This window comes from Cryptomeria japonica, chromosome 10 (genome assembly GCF_030272615.1).
Source record: "Cryptomeria japonica chromosome 10, Sugi_1.0, whole genome shotgun sequence".
NCBI classification, from domain to species: domain Eukaryota; kingdom Viridiplantae; phylum Streptophyta; class Pinopsida; order Cupressales; family Cupressaceae; genus Cryptomeria; species Cryptomeria japonica.
Window position 1 is genome coordinate 229,936,249 of NC_081414.1, and position 23,927 is coordinate 229,960,175.

The 23,927-nt window shown below is 36.3% G+C and overlaps 1 protein-coding gene across 1 annotated transcript; it reads left to right on the forward strand.

The window, feature by feature from the left end:
• Positions 1 to 14,517: 14,517 nt before the first annotated feature.
• LOC131858872 (uncharacterized) lies at positions 14,518 to 16,785 on the forward strand. Its single transcript, XM_059212340.1, has 2 exons — positions 14,518 to 16,257; positions 16,486 to 16,785. Exons 1-2 carry the CDS (start codon positions 14,518 to 14,520, stop codon positions 16,783 to 16,785), a joined length of 2,040 nt encoding a protein of 679 aa, XP_059068323.1.
• The last annotated feature ends 7,142 nt before the right edge of the window (positions 16,786 to 23,927 follow it).

Here is a 23,927-nt window from a genome sequence, read left to right on the forward strand (position 1 = left end):
TTTCTCTTCATCTTTCTTAATATTCTGGCGACATTTCTTCGCCCAGTGTCCCGTCTTCTTGCACAAAAAGAAAACAAAGGGCAGAGATTCGTATTCAATGGCCTTGGAAAGTGAACCCAGTTTTGAAATAAGCTCAACCTAGGAAGGAAGATCCTTGGATCGGCTAACCCCCACACATAACCTAGCATAAATCATTCCCTTCCTAGAAGAAGTCATAGGATCAATTGAGAGAAGCTCACCGAAAAATCCGGCAATACCTTTGAAGATATCCTCATGCCAATACTCCAAGGGAAGCCCTAGGAGTCTCACCCATACAGGAGCAATTTCAAAAAAGGCGTCGGACATGTCCATATTGGGAACCCATTTTTTAGGGTAAGTGTAGATCTTTCCACAACCCATGGCCCCCCACAAAGAATCGTCGAAACATCTTCAACACAAGAGAACACAAAGGAGAAAAAACCCCTCAGAAGAGTAGAGACCTCAAATTGTCCTTTCAACTTCCATCTTTTACTCACAAAAACCCCAACTAGGTCGATATTAGGTGTCGAACTAGAAAACTTACCAACAAGGGACAACTCCATCAAAGCAATGTTATGGTAAATCGCCTGATCTGGAATTGCAAGAGCTATCTTTCTGTTTTCCTAATCAAAGATAACAGAAGCAGGGGGAAAGAAAGAATTTCCAATCGGTTTGACTCTGAATAACGAGGCCCACCGATTATCCGTGACTCCAGAGAGGAAGGCATTCTATGTCGCACCCATGATCTTATGGTTAGATGGAGGATCCCTTGACTCCCCATTTTCGCAGGGACAGTTTTTAAAACCTGCCTTAGGGGTCCCATCGCCCGAGACCACTTGAAACCCCGTATTCAGGCCCCCACCATCTTCCGAGTCAACCTCTCCCTACTTTTCTGCATTGTCAGCTAGATTGGGGACTCCAACATTCGCCTGACCCTGAAGGACACCACTTACAGATCCCGTTGAAACCCGCCTGCTGCCATGTTGAAACCCTCCTGCCACCATTTTTTAACTTGTGACCTTTGTGTCATATTTTGGCTATTGTTAAAAATATGTAGAGTTAAATGCAACTTCTTAACACTATTTTCAAAGCAATTTTTTCAAACCCTATTTTTATAATTAGCAATATTATAGGTGCATTGCATCTTTTATCTAAATAAAAACAAAAATCTTCTTTCCACAAAAATATAAATCCTTCTACATATCTATTAACAACTACAAAATTAACAATTTTAAAATTAAAGCTCTAATGTTCTATTTCACCAAATGTCTAATTCAACAATTTTTAATATTTTTTTATTGGTTCTCATATTTCATATGTATTCAAGATATTAAGAAAACAATAAATATATATCAACTTATATATCTTAATAAATTTAAAAAACAATTCATAAATTAAATGCTTGCATCAAGGATTTTATTTAGCAAATAATTTGTATTTTTTGAAATATGTTAAATTTTGATGTTTTATCAAGATTTAACTACTATAGACACATAAATCTAACTACCAAATTAAATAAATATTTAATATTTATTTAATTCACCAACAATTCTTCTATTAATTAAATTCATATTTAATTAATTTCCCCCTTCCTTTATTGATTATATAAATTATTCAATTTATTTGATTAAATTCAGCTAGCCAAATTCAAACATTTAATTAAATAAATCATATTTATTTAATTAAATTCACCTTTCACATTTAATTAAATTTACATTTAATTAAAACCCCTTCTAGCACATTTAAATAAATCAATATTTATTTAAATCCATCAAATGCAAGTTGCAACCAATAATTAAAATAAATTTAAGTTTATTCCAATTAAATCCTAAATACCCTCCACACATTTAAATAAATCAAATTTGTTTAAATATCTATCCAAATGCAAGTTGCAATCAATAATTGAAATAAATTAATTTTATTCAAATTAAATCCTAAAAATCTCTCCCACTTGCATTCTCCTACAAAACCACTTAGCTACTAATCCTTTCTTCTAGAATATTCTAACCTCTTCCAATTTAGTGTAATCCCCTTATAATCATTTGCACATTCTTTAAGAATGAGTCGCTTCTAAAAAATATGCAAAATCTTCATAAAGCATTAAAAGCTTTATTTCTTCAACAAGATAACCTCCAAAGTCTTCCAAAACTTGTAAGGCTCTTACATAACCATCAATGGTTAACTTAACCTTAACTTTGGGTTAGAGAATTTCTCTCTAACTTAACCATTCCTTTAACACATGGGTCTCTTCAAGTATTCATTTTTTTTACCATGGTTATCCCCTTAACCCTTGCACAAGAGTTTATCCTTTGGATAAAAATTTTATCCATTAACTCGACACTAACCAAACCCCCTAGGGTAACCACCATGTCTTCTCAAGCATTTAGTGTCTCTTCTCTTTCCTCTCAAGTCTTCTCATGTTGACAATTGTCACCATTCATTGGTGAAAATTGTAAACATGGATTGAGGATCACCAAATTCTCAAGCAATCCTGACCCTTATTAAGATTATTCAATTTTGACCATCCAATTGCCCATTTCTTCTCTAAATAGGCCTCATTCTTTCATTATCAAGCATCACAAATTTTATGCATCCAGGTTATAGTTTATCAGAGTCATCAAATCTTAGCTTTGCCTCTCTTTGTTTTAATCATAATCTTTAATATTTAGGAGCATTATAATCATTAGTTCAGCATATATCATGTTAGCATAGCATGTTAGCATTTCATGTTTAGTTTCGTTATCATAGCCTAAATCTTCATCTTAGCAACCATGACTTGAGGAATCCTATGAGATAGAGAACAATGGAACGTCTTGGAGGTATTGGGTATTTAACTTGTTTTTGTTTATTAGATCCTTACATATAATGTTTCATTCGTATGCTTGCTTATTTTGTTCTTAATTGACAACTAACCATCTTTCAGGGATGAGTTATTGCTCACATAAACTTGTCTCTCATGAGCATGAATGGTCTGCCTAGCAGTCCTTGCATTTAGGTGATGCTCACAAAGGTGAAACATTGAGACTTCCTAAGATATCATCCTTAATACAACTTTATTTCCCCCAATATCATATCCACTTAACTTGCTATTCTATTTGCAAGCACCACTCTATTTATCCCAAAATAAAATCTACTTAGCTTACTACCACATTTGCAAGTATTAAGATAAATAACCTCCAAGAAATCTCAATGCTTCACCTTTATGAACATTACTTCAATACAATAAGTACTAAATAAACCATTCATATTTTTTACACACAAATTCATATTAAACGTAAACCATTATTCATAAAATTTGAATCAATATATTTAACTCAAAACTACATAATTAAATCTTAATAAAATATCTTAATGAAACTTGAAAGCTAGGTTTTATATTCTGGTTCTGTTTTTTAGACATTTCGATGCTTATAGCTGGACACTGGTCTTTGTTAAATTTTTTGCTATAAAATTATGGTAAAAAATCTCTGTTAATCTTGCAGTTGAGAACCTGCTACTTAAACTTATTCTTAAAGTTAATTTGACCTTCGATGTCATAAACTTGATAGTTTTCTGGAATGATAGAAGATGATGCATAGGGTTTTTGTTTTGCTTTGAAATTTTATTCTCGAAAGTACAAAGAATGGTTTCAGTTGCATTCAACAAGTTTATGATCCTACATCATTCATGTATGTTTATACTGTATTTAACTAAAATCAATATATGAACTCGGCTCTGCCTTTACTGATCAAAATAAAATAAAAAAATCTTAATAAAATATCAAAATAAAAAACTATGAAAATAATTTATTGCAAATAAGAACAGAAGCTATAATAGATCCCAGAAATACACTGTTTAGCAACTTCAAAACCCCATAAAAATAGTAACTACAAACTCATATATGACCTACCCTATTCTTGCTCTCAAATAAATGCCTTTTCTCCTTTGAAGTTTCTCCAAGTATTGCCAAAAATAAAGTCTTAAAGAATTACATGAGATAAGTTAAATCTACATGAACCTTGATTGAAGTGACCATGTGGAAAAATGTAGAATCTTGTTGAACCTCGATTAAAGTGGTTCAGAGCATAAAGTCTTGAGTTAAGTTCATCCTCCCTATGGTAGGGTGTACGTTAGTCTTTCATCTAGTTCCAATAATAATGGGAGTTACAAACAAGTACTGAAATGAGGATAAGAACAATGTACATATGAGATCCCCACTGAGAAAACAGTAGACGATATTACTGATACAATATACCACCTTCAAATGACTGAGTGCCAACATGACATACTCACTGTTCAGCTCTTGAACTCAAAACGAATAATACAAGCATGCTGATATGTTCTATCAATCAATCCATATTGAAAAAGATTCAATCAATCCATATTGAAAATCCTTTGAAGTCAAAAAAGAATAACACAAGCATGCTGATATGTTCTATCAATTTATATTGAAAATCTTTTGAAGTGAAATGACTAAGATAGCAGCATGATATGTTCTATCAATAATTTTTCTGTCGGTATGCCGTAATTTTGTTGTTTTGTTGTTAATTGTAAAAAGAATTGTGGTCCTTTCAAAGCTTGTTTTATTTTTATAATCGAAAATGTAATATCATAAAAGCATTTTCAATACCATTGAGATGTCAACTGTGTCTATATTGAAAATCTTTTGAAGTGAAATGAATAAGATAGTGGCATGATATGTTCTATCAATAATTTTTCTGTCGGAATGCTGTAATTTTGTTGTTTTGTAGTTAATTGTAAAGGGTTTTGCGGTCTTTTCAAAACTTGTTTTATCTTTATAATTGTAAATGTTATATCATAAAAGAATTTTCAATACTATTCAGATGTCAACTACGTCTATATTGAAAATCTTTTGAAGTGAAATGAATAAGATAGCAGCATGATATGTTCTATCAATAATTTGTCTGTTGGTACATTGTAATTTTGTTGTTTTGTAATTAGTTGTAAGAGATTTTGGGGTCCTTTCAAAACTCGTTTTACCTTTATAATCGAAAATGTAATATCATAAAAGCATTTTCAATACTATTCAGATGTCAACTGCTTCTATATTTATTTACATACTTGACAATGTTATTTCGGGTATCATTGATCGTGAAAAAATATAAGTTACAAAGAAGAATTCAAAAACATGCCTAAATGGCATAATGTAGAGTGAATCATCTGGACCCCATATATATATATATAACAAAGAATAGAAGCTACCAATAGGTAGCTGAAGAGAAAAATAATACAACAATGTTCACACAACTAAATAAGATAAGAATTGAAATGCTTTATGTGAGCACAAAGTTCATACAACTGCACAAATTTTGAACTGAAATACTTTACATAAATCAATATGGTTGCTGCTTTACATAAATCTTGAATTTGTAGCCGCTCATCCATGATCATTACATTCTTCTTAGATAACTTTTGCAGCTGCAAAAACAAAAAAAGAATCTGAAAATATATGTCAGAGTAACGCTTTAGAGTACCAGTTCCCTTAAAATAGTTGTAACAAAAAGTTGGACAAGTGATGAGATAAGTCATAATAGCTTTCCATGATAAAGAGCCACTAGAGGTGGGTCCAAACCCACATGTATTTGGGAAAATAGAAAAAGAACAATTTGACAGAGGAAGATGATTTATGGTCCAGCTGGAAGTAGAAGAAAAAATCATTTGAAAATTTACAAAAGTACCTAATATAGTAGAAGGTCAGCCCATGCAAGTCAAAGTTTTTGAGTCCTTTGAACTAGGAGATTCAAAATTTCTAAAATTTGAAAAGAAGGATGTAATCAGCCCTTAATGCTAATTAATTCCTTCTTTCCATCAGCTTTTACAATTTGTGGGTTTAACTGAAATAATGGAAATTTCAAAGTTTTTTTTTTTTAAGATAGTAGATGATATGTTCTATAAATAGTTTTGCTATTGATGTCGTAATCTTATTAGTTGTGCATTATGGGTACCAATAGAGTTGTACAACTCTTCCAATAAAAATTCTAACTACTTAGGATAAAGTGGGCAGCTATTGGTACATGTGAAATTTATTAATAGACTTTTAGTTATCTTTTTTTGGATGAGAATAAATGTGTTGGTGTTGGAAATAAGTCACACCCGGACCGACGATGGACTGGTCCAAGAGGGGCCAGTAGCTCAGTGGTAGAGCACTCCAGCAGAGTATGAAAGGTCCTAGGTTCGAGTCCTAGCTGGTCCATGTCTCAACATGGTATCAGAGCCAGGTCCAGGCTAGGAGCCCCAAGCACACGAGAGGTGTGGCTTAAAGGGGGGTGTTGGTGTTGGAAATAAGCCACACCTGGACCGACGATGGACTAGTCCAAGAGGGACCAGTGCACTCAAGCAGCATATGAAAGATCCTAGGTTCGAGTCCTAACTGATCCATGTCTCAACAAAATGGTCCCTACAAGAAATAATTATCTCGAATTTGAAAAACTTAACATCATAAAGACATTTTCAATACTATTCAGATGCCAATTGTTTTTACTTTTACTTGCATGCTTGGCAACATATTTTGGGCATCCATTAAAGGTTGTCAAGCAATAGTAGTGAGGTAAGATCACGTTGGCTATGTTGGATAACATGGATGTAATCCATAGCACTGAATTGACAGATTTTTTTGTATAGTATGAAGTAGTATAACAATGATTATAGAATATGAGTTACAGTAAAAGAAGAGCAATCATGTACAAGCACAGTTGGTAAAAGATAGACAAATACAGCTGCAGAAAATATATCAGCATTAACTTTCATGTGACAGATTTGACATTAATGCCCATTTGTGCATTTCATGGTGGCTGCAGGGTCCACTGAATATAATGAGATGAAAAGGAGATTAAACATGTTTGCCACTTATATTTTTTTAAGCTTCTCCAATGACTGTGTTTATTCTTTGTAATTGGTTTTATAAGATACACAGAGAATGTCTAAGAAAGTGAAAAAAAAGGGGCCCTTCAAGCATTGGATAAGACATTAGAAAATGACATGAACGACGGCAATATTTGAAGAATAAAACACTGTAATGTAAATCTTTTGGATTTGCAGAAGATTGGAAGATTTGATGGGTGTATAAGTCAAACTAAATAGTTTTTTGTTTTGTTGCAGGTGTCACTCTCTAAGCTTTGTTCCAAGATTTTGGATTCGCTCATACATGCATAAGTGGGTTTTTCTTTTGCTACCAGTCACGAGCATTTGTTGGAAAAAGTTCTTCTTTTCCATGCCTGCACCAGGTACTACCTAAGTACCTTATTCTAGACTTTGCAAAGCGTACTTCTCTGGTATTTGACCTTTATTTTCTGACGCTTCCCCTATTCTATTTACTTACTAGCTAGGAATTTTGCATACTTCTAAGGAGTTGTTAAGCACATTATATAATGGTTGCGGCTATTCTGGTTCTAAATCGGACCTTTCGTATAGCGTGATAGCGATGTGTTAGTCAATTGCAGTCGTTTATTGCAAAATCGTGTAAAATCCGTACTGCCATTTTGGAGCCAAAATAGACGCGTCCTTATATAATTGCCTTTACACATATGGATAGAAATACTTATCTATGCAGTTGTTACCCACATCATATGATTGCCTTTACACATAATATTGTGACCCCCACTCATGTATATTTTAATGTTTTTTTTAATTGATTGAAGCTCTTCAGGTTATAGAGGTGAAAAGTGTCATTGTTAGTGTTATTTTACTTATTTTGGATTTATTTTGATTGTTTGCCTTTAATATAATAGTTTAGTGTTTAATTGGTGTACTTATATGTAAGAACTGGCATTCATTATATTGTTGGATTAAGCAAGATTCTTTATTTCTTGATAGTGTGGAATTAGTCATTAATTCTATTGTTCTTGTCCTAGGTTATGACTACTTCAATGAAATCTAAAGAGCACACATTTATACTAAGAGGTAGGGCGAGCAAGCAAAGCGGGCGAGTAAGACAAACTTTTACTTTCTCAAAACATAACCATCATAGCAATATCAATGACACAAGGTCTGAGAATTATGCAACATAAGAAGAACAAGGGATTTGTGTGGAAAATTTTACGAGAGAAAACCATGACAAAATATTGCTTATATAGAACTCTTTTATAGATTTTGTAGGCACCAACCTACTAGAGACACCAATGTAATGCCCACCAAAATACCCTAGAGAAATTAACTATCTAACATGCACATATAGATAAAAAAAAAAAAATTTAAAAACCATTATCTAATGCAACATATACAACTTGGATACCCAATTACATTAAATATATCCATGTACCAATATGAACATATTCAACTTAAACATGATCCTATGATCACATTACACAAGCGGAAATAAACACAACTCATTGATCAACATTCCATAAGATATCTCAACGTCATTACTTATTCTAACATATTCACATGTCTTTAATCCGTTTAGATTCATTTTAAAGCACCAATACAAATGTTCCTAATACCCATTTGAAGCTACTTATAACAGCTCATACAATCATAATTCCAATAACTCACTTCCATCAATAAACATTATCCAAGATACATTAAAAAATTACAACAGTGGCTACAACATTATATGCCAACACAAGAGTCATGGACACAACCTATTACATCCTTTCCATTACATATGAGTACATTATCCTCCTATCGCATAGTACATAGTCTCAATGTATAAATACTATTATCTCAAGAATCCTACTAATGTAAATGGCACATGAATCATATTACATCAATTTGCTCCAAGAATCCATCCATAGCCAAAGAGATAATGAATCCACATCCACAAACAAGAGCATCCAACGAAGAACATTCCAATGGAAGAAGACATTAAACCACCTGACCATATGGAACCAAAGGAACTACCTCCCGTGCTAGGAGATGACACAAGATCTCACACACACTCTAGATCTAGGCTGACACCTACCAACCAAGGAATACAACCACACCTCCAAGAACAATACTCCAACACAACACACGACTAAAAGTACAAGACATTAAACCTCTAGAGGATTTCCATAAATCAAGGCTTAAGGTGTTGGGACCTACATGTAGGCAAAGTGTCATTGCATCCAATCATAATGGGAACCTGGGAACCCATCTTGGCATCCATAATGTCCATGTGGAGCCATCTCAACCTTTAAGGAGTAAGGGAGATTAGCTTGCCTAGATCACCAAGGCCTTCCCAATCCTATCCCAAATATCACTCCTTGGCAATGCATCAGGGCCACCATAACCATTTCTTATCTTATTATGGTGAATTGCTATTATCTAACCCTTCTAAGATTAATTACTTAAATTATCACTTGATTGCATGGTAAACTCCCAATTAGATATTCTGGCAGTCTAGACCTTGGGTAACCTAGTTGTATACTCCCCACAACCCCAGTCACTCACTTGGAAGCCCACTCCCCCTAAAATGCACCTAAACCTTAGAGTAGTAACATAACATGACACAATCAAGGGCTCTCAACAACACATAACCTGGTTATCCAATGTATTCCAATCAAATTATGATTACACATTTATGCATAACAAATACTAATAGCCACAACCTCATGAGTAACATAGAAATCAAATCCACAATATCAATAATATGACCATCATGAGCCCTGATAATTAACAACAGGGTATCAATCATCTTTCTAAACATATAATAATGTGAATAGTCCATCATAATCAATATCGCAATCCTAGATCACCTTAGGACACTCAAACAACACAAACACAACCTCTGGATTAAGGAAAGATCAAATTGAAAGCCAAGAATCTGACTCAGTAACCAAAATGATCAAAATGCAAGAAACATGGCAAAATAACACTTTTGTTTAATAGTACAATGCTTTTGATAAATAGACTAGCGCTTTTGCTTCATAGAACAATGCCTTCAACAAAAAAAAATAGCTCATTTGGATGGTCCTCTAGCACATCCACCAGACAAGACAACGCTTTTGCGCAGAGAAATGACACATACATACATTTAAGCAACACCTTCATGACCCAGTACAACGCATTCAGATAGATCAACAATGCATACATACAAAATAACAATGCATACACCAATAGTAATAGTGCATATGATAAATAGATTAGTGCTTTCATAGATTTAGTGCATTCAATAAAAAGATCAACACATAAGGCTCAGAACTCAGAAAACAAGGATATAGTCTTCCAATCAAGGCCATAAAATCAACGAGTTCATCAAGTGACTTTGAAACCAAACAAATAGGGATGTAAGAATAAATACAAGGCATAGAACTATTAAGATATCAACACCCAAGAGGATCAAGAGCCATTAAGACAAACATAGAAAACAGACTCAATGCCAATACAACCAATACACAAAAATATTTCTGCAATACCCCATAATACAAATAGTAGAACTATAGCCCCATATAAGATCTATCAAGCTTTATTATTATATTTCTTGTACTAAATTTCCCTAGTTTGAAGACAATCTTTTCACAAACACTACGCATACAGTCTTTTCAAAATTCAAATACAAAAATGGGCAAAATCTCCAACCTAGAAAAAAAATGAAGAGAAGGTCTAAAAAACTTGATGAAGAGCAATCCATAGCCAAGTCAAGCTCCAAGCAAAATCCAAAATCCCCATTCGATCACAAAAAATGCATCCAAAAAGCCCACCCACGACAATATTAGAAAACCAAATAAATAGAATTCCATTCAAAATCCATGGAACATGTCAGCCAATAAAAAATAATTAGAAATATAATATTTCATACCAATCCCTACCCAAATTCAAGGTAAAATAAAAATAAAATAAGATTACTTAACTTACCCAAATATCTTAACCAACTATAAAATAGGGTATGTAGGGTAAATAATTAAATAATATTAGAAATTAATGTATTGAGGAGATGGAGCTCGGTGGCGAACTTTCGGCTGATGTGGACTGAAACTCCCTGAGGTGGCGGTCGGTTGAGGAGGTCTCCCTCCTCCGCAGGGTTTGAGTGTCCTTTCTTCTGCTTTTTTCTGCTACTGCATTTATTTTTTCTTTCTACGTGCATTTATTTCTCCCCCTGGCCGAACGTGCTCAACCTTTATGGAGGTTGAGACTGATGGCTCACCCCAGATTTCGTCCCCGCCGCTTGGTCCCCTGCCTTCCACTCCATCCAAATAGTCCTTCTGCGAGGTCGCTGGTAGGAGTACTGGTTCGGTGGCGCAAGATGCGAGGTTCGTGGCAATGGACGGGAGCGATGGAGCCAATCCAGAAGGTAAGAACCCTGGGGATGGCTCCACTTCTTTCTCCATTTCTCCGAACGAATCTATGGTTAGTGCTATTGCTAGTGAGAAGTCTAGACTCAAAGACACTGCAATTTTCTTTGCCTGCATTGATATTGATAAATGCCCTCCAAGAAAGTTTATGGATGACTGGTTTTACAACTTCTGGAATATTAAACTAGGTTTTCGTATCTCCTTTTGTCAACAATTGCAAAAAGGTTTGTTCATTATATTTTTTAAATCGCATGAGACTCAGATCGAAGTTCTAAAAAAAATCTATTGGAATGTGGGTAAAACCTCATTCCGTGCCCTAGGTTGGTCCCCTGAAGCTAATGTGGAAGAAATACTTGCTCTGTCCTGTCCCAGGTGGCTTGTGTTGAAGAACGTCCTGCCTTTCTTATGGAAGTTTATCCCACAAATAGTTGAGTCATTGGGTAGATTCATTCGGATGGATGACTCATCTCAGCTTGTTCCGCACCTAGATGCTAGGGTCCTCCTTTCTGTTAAGCTTGGGATTGATCTACCCAGTTTCCTTAGGCTCAACATTGAGGACAGAACCTTCCCGTGCCCTCTGGAATTCCTAGGAGGCGTTAACGCGTGCTTTTTATGCAAAAAGGATGGCCATATCCGAAAAAATTGTCCCATTATATCGAGGAGATCTTCAAACACAAAGAAGAACCAGGATGATGGAGCTAATCCCAAGCCCTCAAATGTGAACTCCTCCTCCGCTCCTGAACAGGGATTACCCATTTTAGAGACATGCCTATCTGCCCCTCCCCCCCCCCCCCCCCCCCGGTTCCTCCTACTGCTCCTAATAACCCAACCATGGAAGAATTTAATGAGGACGGGTTCCGTCTAGTCTCTTCCAGATTCAAAAAATGCAGAAGGTCTGTGAAATCGCCCGTCTCAGATGGTCCCGTCTCAGATGGACCTATAGTTGATCTTGGTCACTCTAATCGGCAGGATCCCAATCCGGCTCTCGCCTCTACCTTTAAGGATCAACCTTCTGACTTTAAAAACAGCTTTAATGCCCTTGCTATGATCAGTAACGATGCTATAATTGTCGATGAAGCTGTGCCCTCCCTGAGGGATAACCCTCTCTTCGTTGACTGTGGAGCCTCAGCTCTCACCGGCTCTCTTAGCATCATTACTGAACAGTGTGAGGGTAATCCCTTGATTGTCCACAAGGAGCTTGGTAGTGATGATGTATCTCATGACATCATTGCTGACTCTGGTGTTGATCTAAACTCTTCATTTGTTCCCACACATGTGCCCTGGATCGATATGAATGCTGCCCCCAATGACACTCCCATCAGGATAACTACGCAGGGTGAGATTGAATCTGGGGATGATATTGATACCCCAACTAGTAGCAGTACTAAGGCTGATAGGCGGGGTCGACCTGTGGGTTCCAAGAATAAATCCACCTCGATTAAGAAGAAAGATGGCAAGGCGACGCCTGCTAATGGCAGTTGTCTTCATCCTGCTAAGGATGTGTAACCCCTCGCCATTGTTCGCCATGAAGTGCATCTCGTGGAATGTAAGAGGGCTGGAAGCCCCTGATAGAAAATATGTTGTCAAACGCTTCCTGGATTCTCATAAGGAAATTGATCTATTAATGTTGCAAGAAATAAAATCTATAAACTTCACTCTTGAAGCAAACCTAAACTACATTTGGAAAAACTCTATAAAAATTTGCTTAAAGCACCGCAAAGGCAGGGGCGGTGTTGGGCTGCTTATTAACTCTAGATTAAGCAATCAAGTCATTGATAAAGGTTGTTCCCCTTGCAACAGGGTTGTCTGGGCCACCCTTAGCATTGACAATACCCTCTTTGGAGTCTGTTCCATATATGCTCCGAATGACTATAAAGGCAGAATCACGTTATGGGAATGGCTCGCTTCCTTACCGGACATCCCAGGGATCCTAGGAGGGGACTTTAACAAGGTTGAGGATAGTGAAGATAAATTGGGGGGCAACCCCTTCGAGTGGAAAGGCCCAGAGAAATCTTCCTGGGATAGAATGAAAACCTCTAAAAACCTTCTTGACCCTTTGCTTGGGAATAAGGCTGAATCCAAAGGTCTTTGGAACACATGGTGCAATTTCCAAAAAGGTGGGCACAGGATTTACTGCCGGCTTGACCGCTTCTATGCTGAAAAAGATACCTTCTCCTTTACCCCCTCTGACCATTGCAACCCTGTGGTTGTCTGCCCCTTCACCCTTTCTGACCACCATCCCATCTCTGCTGATATTAGACTCTCTGGCTCCCCCCCTACTGCCAAGAACAGGAAATTCATCCTTAACTGTGATTTGCTGCATGACTCCGACACCCTCATGGCGATTAGGCTCATCAGCCTTTTTAATAAATCCATTTATCAATCGGCCTCCCAGATTGACAATTGGAACCTTAATGTTAGTTCCTGGCAAAAGCTCCTTCAAACTATTGGACAACAAAGAGCCAAGGATTATAGACTTGAAGAAAAACCTCTCATCTCGGAGCTGACCCGTCTGGAAAATGACCTCCAATCTAATCCCTCCTGCCCATCTCTAGCCACCCTGGTATCCAATGCCAGAACTGCTCTCTGCTCCCATCAACATATCAAGATCAAAGGTGCTAAGATCAGAGCCCGCACCCATTGGCTAAAACAGGGGGACAAAGGCTCCAAATTCTTCTTTAATCTCCTAAAGATTAAACATGCGAGAGAAAGGATTGGTAGACTTATCATTAATGGGGCTGAAGTTACGAACCCTGAGGATATTATGGAGGCATTTTCCCACTTCTACCAAGCCCTCTTCACCTCTGAGGACTCTGCTTTAGCTAGAGAGAACAGGTCTAAGTGTAGAACTATCATCCCTATTATCATCTCTGAAGAAGAATCCACCCAGCTTAAGTGCCCTCTTACCCTTGAGGATATTCAATCTGCTATCAACTCCCTCCTCCCCGCCAAGGCCCCGGGGCCTGATGGGCTCCCCATCGAGTTCTACAAGGCTAATAGTGAGTGGGTTTCCTGTGATCTGCTGGACCTATACAAAGAGGCTATCTCTAAGGGCTCCCTTGGCTCCTGTATTAATAGGGGCATCATAAAAATTATCCCCAAGGATGGGGACAAGGCTCTCATTAAAAATTGGTGCCCTATTACTCTCCTCAATGTCTCTTATAAAATATTGGCTAAAATTCTTGCTACTCGGCTGGAGAAACTTCTTCCGAGGTTTATCTGTCCTACACAAACTGGGTTTATCAAGGGAAGATACATCCTTGAGAATCTCATCACTAGCTAGGAAGCCATGGAGTGGGCTAGGTCTTCTAACCAGGATGCTGCCATGTTCCTCCTGGATTATGAGAAGGCCTACGACAGGGTGGAATGGGAGTTTATCATCATGATGCTGGAATCCTTCAGCTTCCCGGGTGAGTTTTGTCAAATTGTGAAAGTTCTCTTGCATGATGCCTCTGCTCAAATCGATATTAATGGATCCCTTTCTCCCCCTATCGTGTTCTCCCTATCCATTAGGCAAGGGTGTCCCCTTGCTCCCTCTCTGTTCGTCATTGCTTTCGATGCCCTCTTTTACCTTCTCAGAGATAGTACTATCTCCCCTAAGGTGGAAGGTATTAGACTCCCTGACAATAATGAGCTCCTAAACATTCAGTTCGCGGATGACACTGCCCTCTTCCTCAACATTTCCAAGCTTAACTTAGACAATCTTAACTTGAAGGCTCAATTCTTCAGTTCCATCTCTGGAGCCAAGATCTCCCAGACCAAGTCCACCTTCCTTAGCTGGAACACCCAACCTCCTGACTGGTTTGACAGGTCCAATTACCAATGGGGGGGGCCAAACAAAATTGTTTGGTACCTTGGTGTTCCCTTCTCTATCTCCCCGTCACTCAAAGATATGTGGCTCTGGGTTAAAGGGAAAATCAACAATAAGATCAATAAGTGGAACAATAGGTTCCTTTCTCTGGCTGGTAGAATTCAAGTCTGCCAAAAAATCCTCTCTACCTATAGTATCTACTATTCTTCCACCTGGATGTTTAGCAATTACCAGATCCTGGAAATCCAAAAGGGCATCAGGCGATTTCTTTGGTCTGATGGCAAAGGAAATAGTAAGGCCCACTCTGTTAGATGGAATTGGTGCCATGCTATGAAGGAGCTTGGGGGACTTGGCCTCAAAGATCTCAAAATTCAGGGCATTGCCCTGGTGGCTAAATGGATTTTTCATGCCCTTGATGGGCATGAGCCTTGGAAAGTGCTTGTCAAAAGTAACATCGAGAGGGCTGTCCCTCGGAGGGCTAAGTCTTGGAAAGGTCTGCCTCTTACCGACCTGGTGGCTGGAAGCTTCTCTGTGTCCGTCCAGGGGTCATGTGTCTTTAGATCCATATGGAAGGCTTGGGAACATATCAGAAGGTTCCTGGTTAACACCAGGGTCAGCAATGATGGTCATATTCATGGTGAAAGATCCCTGTGGTGGAACTTGACCCATCATGGTAAACCCCTGGCCTTGATAAGGGGGTGCTCGGCTAGATCTTGGGACAGCAAGGGGGTAAAATGCCTGGCCGATATTCTTGAACATGGTTCCCTTATCTCATGGGAGGATCTTAGTGCTAGGTTCAATATCCCCCCCGCCCAAAAAAGAACGTATAACCTGATCATGCATGCCTGCACATTGCTCGGCCTCCCGAAGGACTGCGATATTGATTCTCATAGGTTCCTGGCCTTTGGGTGGGCGGATGGCACTCCTCTTACCAAAACCAAAGCCCGTAATATTTACTCTCTCTTGGCTTATGATACTTCTATTATTTCTCATGTGAATATGATTTGGTACTCTAACTTCTCTGTCTTGCAGTGGAAGAAAAACTTTAGCAGGTTGTGGAAGAACGCTATTGATCCCAAAGTCAAGTGCTTTAAATGGTTGCTCACTCTTAACAGGCTCCCTTTAAAGGGGAATTATGACTCGCATGATACTTGTTCTATATGTAAAATGCCTGAGACTGGCTGGCACATCTTCTTTGAGTGCTCCGTTGCTAGGGAAGTATGGCTGATGTTTGGTGTTTCCTCTCCCCACTTGGTTAATATTATGGAAATTATTTCTGGTTATGTTCAGGGGCTGAAAAAAGATGCTAATATTTTCTAGTTTATTTTATCTGCTTACATCCTATGGTTCATTTGGAAAATTAGAAATGCTGATAGATTCTGTGGCCAGTCCAGGACTCTTACTGAGTCTTTTCGAAGACTTATATTTTATAATATTGCCACGCAGGTCTCGGTCGTGCTGAATTTGGAAAGGAATAAACTCAGAAGATTCCTGCGGGATGGCCATGCTACCATGTTTGTCTATGAGCTTAAAGGTGGACTAGACTGGAGGCGCAATTTTGATGACCTTTCCTCCTTTGAGCATGCCTTGAGAATGCTGAACAATGAAATCAGGGACAATAGGCAGCCGTCTGCTGAGCATTTGGAGATGTTGAGTCAGATCCAGGACCGTAAGAATATCGTCTGGATGGAGGGACCCCAGGGATGGACCGCCTGGGTGGAGCATTATAATAACATTCTCAGCTAGTGCCTTCTATTTTGCTTATCTTCGGTGGCTCCTTTTTGCTGTACCTTCCGATACTGTTTTGTTTTGTTTTTTACTGAACTCGAGGTAGGCTCATGATGGTGCCTGCTACTCCTTCTTTGCTGTTGAGGCACTGCCTCTGTATTTCTGCTCTCTCTATCTTTAATATAAAAAAAATAATAATTAAATAATAGATAAATAATTAATTAAATAATAATAACCAATAAATAAAATATAAAGGCTTAGTAAAATAAACCCAATAAATCAAAGGCTCGATCAAAATTATCCAAAATAATATATATTTCTTACCAATCATCTCAAAAATTAAAACAACAATAATTTAAAATTATATTATTACAATCTCCAACCTCACAACCAATAATGAGAGAGGGTAGGTAAGATAAATAATAAATAAATAAATGGGTAGAAAGAATAAACAATAATAAATAATAAATAAACCCATTAACCAATAAATAAAATAAAAAGGCTAATAAATAAATAAATAACCCAATAAATGTTAAACCATAAAATAATATAAATAATGTAAATAAATAAATAAACAATTAAATAAGATTATCTCACAAACACAACTTCCAAGAGGGCCAATCATAACAAGGGGTAAGTAAATAAATAAAATAAAATAATAACAAATAAATAACCAATAATAGATAAGCCGACAATAAATAAACAATAACAAATAATTAGATGGATTGATAGATATAAATGCTCCAACCAATATAATTTAAACTCAATACCATTAATATTTCCCACACACATATAAAAATAATAAATAAATAAATAATCTTTCATGCATAATTATAAATGCCAAATACTATAATAAAAAAAATAACATTAATAAATAATAACCCTTAATAATTAAATACGTCATTATATTTAAATATCAATGTCATCCATTAATTTAAATTAATATTAATAACTATATAAACTAATTAATTAATTAATAATCACAACTTCTCAAGACAACCCAACATAGAGTAACATAAAATACCACATGATGTTATGCATAGTGACTCTCAATCAAAACACCATCTAACAAGATACCAGCTAAACCTAGAGTATAGAATGAGATTTCATGTCATCTCCGATCAACTTGCCATTGGGATAAAGACATGCTCAAACCTATGAAGCCAGGTGGAGTTGATGTCTGGTACCTGCAAACCTGTCATCATCAAAACATGTACGACAACATATAAAATAATGTATATCATTAATGATCAGACAAGTGAAGAGAATCACATCATCATATCATGCTCGCAATGAGTGATATGACATCATCTATATCACGAATACAATAGTAAATAGTCACAACAATCATAGAATCAACTCATCCAATATAATCATGAAGCGGGGTTGGCATCAACAAGATATCATCATAAACAATATATAATGAATGCATGAAAATTACCAAATGTAAGTCCATCCATCATAATAATCTAGAAAGTATCAAGTGTCAATATAGAAATATCTAGCATCATCAAGAAGCATCCAAACATAGATAGAGTCATAAGTATAATTCAAAGCATCATCAAAGAGTCTAGGTAAGTTTATTGATACATAAACAAAGGTGAAACATGGAGAGGCAGTGCAACCAGTCCCCATGATTTGTAAGCACCAACCACACAGCTAAGCATCAACTTAGCAAGAGACATTAATCTCTTCTTTTGGGAAGCACCAACTTCCAAATGAATAAGTCTTCTCAAACCATGACTTCTTCAATGGATGACTAACTCTTTCTACGCCTTCATAAAATCTAATTATACATATCCTTTCACCCACAAATCTGATGCAATCTCTTTCAATTTTGCATGTACTTCTCTTTACAAATTTTTCTTTGAATTCCTTCAAAAATCTCTTATATATCTCATTAAATTTTCTATAAATTTGTCTCCACACTTTCTTGAGGATTTTCTACATACTTCCTTCAAGTTTTCTCATATACCTCTTTCAGGTCTACTCATAAACGTGCTCAAACTTTTTTGCATTTTGCTATCAATCTCCTTTCTCACAACTACCTTTATTTTTCATCACAAATCTACTATAAACCCTTTATAAATCTAATGCATTTTTCATATTTACTTATGCTTATTTCTGCTCAAATATTGAATAATATTGCATTATATTTCTTACTCTTTAACCTCCATTCAATCTCCCTTTTATAGTGCACAATATGCCTCTTCATTGGGGAGGTGACTTTTCAAAGGGGTCTCATAATCTATATTTATCTACATTTTTGTAGACCACCAAATGAGGTGCTACATACTAAGACCCGACCTTTAAAGTAAATGAAGTTATTTTATTTGTAACTTCAACATGGTTTAGCTACATTATAATGTGTGTTCTTCCGATGTAAACCACATAATAACATTTAATTCTTTCATCGCTTGGGTGCCAAAAAGAGACAATATTTATAATAAATAAATTTTCTATTTTGTTTAATCTTCCTTGACAACAATTTATCCTCTTTTGATAGTAATCAATCTTCGTACCTTCCTTTGACATGTATGACAATAATTTTTCAACAAGATCTTGGGAGAAGACTACTAGAGTGGTCTTAACCTAAGTTTGGGAACAACATTATTAAGAACTATCTCATGGGACCCTAATCTTAGATCAATACTATGAAAGAGCAACCTTGACTCTCATCTCTAAGTTACAATTTGATCATGGGCCCAGACCAACTTGAATCTAACTAGTGATTACTAATGTGTTGACTGATGGAATATTTGAATTTGAATGTTAAGGTGTTGTATAAAGGACAAAGCCTTAGACCATTTATACCATTTAGAAATCAAGGGATAACACTATCATTAACATATCATTCTTAAATATCTAGAGCATTGAATGCATCAACAACCATATACATAGACTCTTGCATTTCAATTGATGCATCTTTGATCTTATTTAAATATCATTAAATCAATACATAGGTCTCAAATTGGAAGGAAGATAGGTCATGGATTCATCACTTGATATGATATACCTCTTTCAGTTCTTCTTGTAAACATGCTCAAACTTCTTTACAAATTTCTATCAATCTCCTTTCTCACAACTACCCTTTTTTTCCCTTACAAATCTACTATCAATCCTTCATTAAACTGTTGTATTCTTCATATTTACTTCTACTTAATTTTCCTAAATACTGAATAATATTGCATTACATTTCTTATGCTTTAACCTCCATTCAATCTCCCTTTTATATCACACAATATCCCTCTTCATAGGGGAGGCGACTTTCCAAAGGAGATGAGCTTTTAAATAAATGAATTTATATTATTTGGGAATTCAACTTGGGTTAGCCACATTATAATATTTATTCTTCCAATGTAAGCTACACGATAATATTTAATTCTTTCATAGTTTGGGTGTCAAAAGAAGACAATATTAAATATTCTCATATTGTTTAATCTTCATTTCCAACAATTAATCCTCTTTTGATAGTAACTAATCTTCATATCTTGCTTTGACATCAATGACAACAATTTTTCAACAAGATCTTGGAACAAGACTACTAGAGTGGCCTCAACCTAAGTTTGTGTATAGACAAATTAGAATTGAATGAAATATTTTGGTGGAGGGGGTGGTCAAGGGTGGGCATAAGTCCACAAACTCAAAAGAAGTGAAGAGAAGATTTGGCAAAAGATGAGGCATGGAGTTAAATGGAGATAAACATAGAAAAAGTGAAGGAGTGTCCAAGGGAAAAGAGGGATTGGAGTGAGAATGATATGAGGAAAAAAAAGAAGAAGACACATTTATTTTATTGCAAATTAAACAGTGTGACAAAGAAAAAGAAATTAAAAGAGGATTGTATCACATTAAGGAAAGAAAAAAGAAAAAAACTTTGGCAGATTGAATTGAGGTTGCGTAGAAATGAAGAAAGGGCCTTGAAATTGAAGAATGAATAATAGTATAGAAATAGACAATGAAACTCATAGGCCTTGTATAAAATAGAGGGATGAGACATGCCAAAATAAATGGACAGTTATTCCTAAGTTAGAATAGAAATGTGATTTCAAGTTTCATCCTTTGAATTTTATCAATGTTAAACAAGGAAAAGGCATACATATACATTCTAACAATTTTGAAATGAGTGGGAGTAGGAGCGGAGGTGGGCGTGGTTCAGGGTTTAGGGTTTCTATTGAGGAAGAAGATGAAAAGGAGGTCGATGAGGAGGAAGATGGTGGCTTAAAGATTGTGAAGAGTGGCTTGCACCCTCTCAAATCTTTTGTTTGAGGGGGGTATCTTTTCATCATCGTTTATCCATCCACTCTATTTGTGTGCCTTCTCTTTGGCTACCTTTGTGCATTTCAATTTGGCTTGAGGCTTCTTGAGAGAACTAAGATGGAGTCATGTTGGTGTTGTGGTTACTTCATTTTCTTCTTTGCTCTATGTGACATGTCCTATGTGGTCCGGTGTGGGGTTCTCAACCGTGGTTCTGCATTGATCAAGTGCGTGAGTGGTGGGGGATCTTGGGATTCGGGTGAAGTCAATGTTGATGACTTTGCAGTTCTGACTAGTGTTTCTAATGTTTGGCTTTCCCTTGAGCTTGTGGAATTTTCTCTCCCCTCGAGATGTGCTTTGGTTGGTGATCCTCTACTCAAGGATAAGGCTTTGGTGATGCAAGGGGTTTTTAACCAAGCTATCTGCTTTTGGTGGCCTCTATTTTTTGTGTTGGGAGTTTGCTTAGCCCTCTTTTTTTATTTTTTAGGATTCCTCTTGAGGGATTCTAGTCTTTCTTCTTTTCTAAAGGGGTGTGGACCATGTGCTTCATTGTTTCTATTTTTCTCAAGAGGATCTATATCATGACTCTAGCTTTCATCTTTCTTTTCTTCTCAACCTGTTCTATAGAGGTGATTTTTTCTTCTATCGAGGGGAAGAGTGATTGGCTAGGTGAAATTGGATGGATTTTTGGGGTGTTTTTGTTACCCTGCTTTTTGAGGTTGGTTATCTGAATGCTATCATCTCCATGCTCTTGGCTCTCTGTCACTTTCTCCTATGGAGGTGGATACTTTGGTGGATCTTTCTTTCTTGGAGTTTGACTAGTTTTTGCCTCTTCCCTTGTTTAAGGCTTTGGGAGCCTCTCTAAAACCCAATAGTCCAGCAAATTGGTGTGGTCTTGTTCCTTTTCCATTATATTTTGTGTGGTTGAATGAAGCTTGGCTTTTTCAACTGGTGGTTTGTGTCTTTTTAGCTCCTATTGAGGTGGGTCCTTGTCCTAGTGAGTTGGAGAGGAGTTGTGCTGGAAGGGTGCTGACTTTTATATGGATTATCTTTGTTGGATTCAACTTGATGTTTTTGGGAGCCATTACAAAACCCAACATGAAGGTTTGGGAAGCCTTTCAAAACCACTTGGTTCCAAATTCTTTCTTAATACTTCTCTTTATGGATTTGGTTTTTATGATGTTGGGATCTTTGTTTGCAAAGGTTCAAGTTATGGGTGCCTGGAAAAACCCTTAGTATTTGTTGAAGGTTAAGAGAGCCTTGATAAAACCACTGGACTTTCTTGTTTAGTCATCTTTTGGTATTGTCTATGTATGGCTTTTGCCTACTTCTCTTTTCAACCAACTCTTGAATGAGTTTTCTTTGATGATTATGCTAAGGTTGGGCTACTGATTTTCTATGTTGTATCTTTTGGTAGCGTTGTTCTATGGGTTCTAGATCCTTGTAAAATTCAAAGGTTTTGGCTCCCTTCAAAACCTGTTGTATGGGGTTCCAGGTCCCCTCAAAACCTGTTTGTTCCTTAATAAAAAAACACAAAAGATCTTTTTTTCAAACATGGTTTATGTATTTGAAATAAGTCATATTTTGGGGGTTTTAGTTCTCTATTTTGTAATTTTGAACATAATATTTGTGAATAAAAAATGTTATCTAACTAGATCAAATAAAATAGCAATTATTTCCATTGTTTAGATTCATTTGGAAACAATTAAATTTTTTTTTATCTTGGTTTGAACTATGTTATGATTAATAAAAGCAATAATTTTGAAAGGGCCTAGACCCTTGTACTAAAATATAGAACAATAAGGTACAACCAAGATAAATAGTTAACATACAACAAAAAGTCATTGAAAATTACAAACGCCCAACTCAAATTTGCGTTGCTTTAAAGACAAATTGCTTCAAATAATTTTGTTTCATAGTATGAGTTAACCAACTCTATGCTTATTTTCTTGACCCAAGGAGGAAAACAAGTATTATCATTCCATCTTGAAACCAAAGAAGAAGTATCCATCTTGTCGCAGTCTATAGGATCTTTTTCTCTACTTCCAACCTTTTGAGCATCCTTGTCATTGCAACAATATTCAACAACTTGATCATTTTCCTGAAGGTATTTTGTTCAATGGCAAAGTCCATGTAGTAGGAACCTAGATGGTGTTGAGCTCAAATCTTTCACAACACGAAAAAAAGAAAAGAAAAGAAAAAGTATTTGATCATTTTTTCTTTGAATTGTGTTACTTATATTTTTTTGAACTATTTTCAATACCTATATCTTATGTAGTTTTATTTATATAAATAATTTCAAATTTAAAACAAGTCTTTTTGCTACACATGTTTTTTTTCTTGGTAAAACACAGTAAGTGTGAAATAAGTTAAAATAGGGAAACATACATAATCATAGATAAACATAAGCATAAAATAGAAAAGAAAAGGTTGCAAACAAAATAGGAGCTAGTCTCAAACCATGAAGCATTAGATAGTATCTGTAAAGTGGAAAATTGGATCCTAGTGAGTCCCCACCTAGGAGAGAGAAAGGAAGCTACTAGGATTATTTTCACTTGGGAGATACTTTACATTAAAAAACAGGGGCTTGAACCCACTAGATCCAAATCCTAGGGAAACAAGGATGTGAATTCCAAGTGGATTGCAAGGGTTGAAGTGTGATTTACCCTTTTTTGTAAATGAGAAAGTTGACTTGTTGACTATGCAGAAAAGAGAGAGTAAATGAATGAAATGAGGAGCTACCAGTTCGGGATCGCGTTGTAACTTTGGATCTGAGCTAATTAGACTGATACGGATCTGCCATGCAAATTTAGAGAAAACTCGTCGAGACCATGGTGGGAATGTACATGGTCCTCTACAAAATCCACGAAATGAAAAGGGTTCTTCTGTCTCTACAAATGAAGTCG

Bases quoted from the DNA above. Each gene is read 5' to 3' on its own strand.
- LOC131858872 (XM_059212340.1), top strand. From the start codon at position 14,518: ATGGAGTGGGCTAGGTCTTCTAACCAGGATGCTGCCATGTTCCTCCTG. The intron at 16,258-16,485 runs GTATGGCTGATG...ATTGCCACGCAG, and splicing joins AGTGCTCCGTTGCTAGGGAA to GTCTCGGTCGTGCTGAATTT.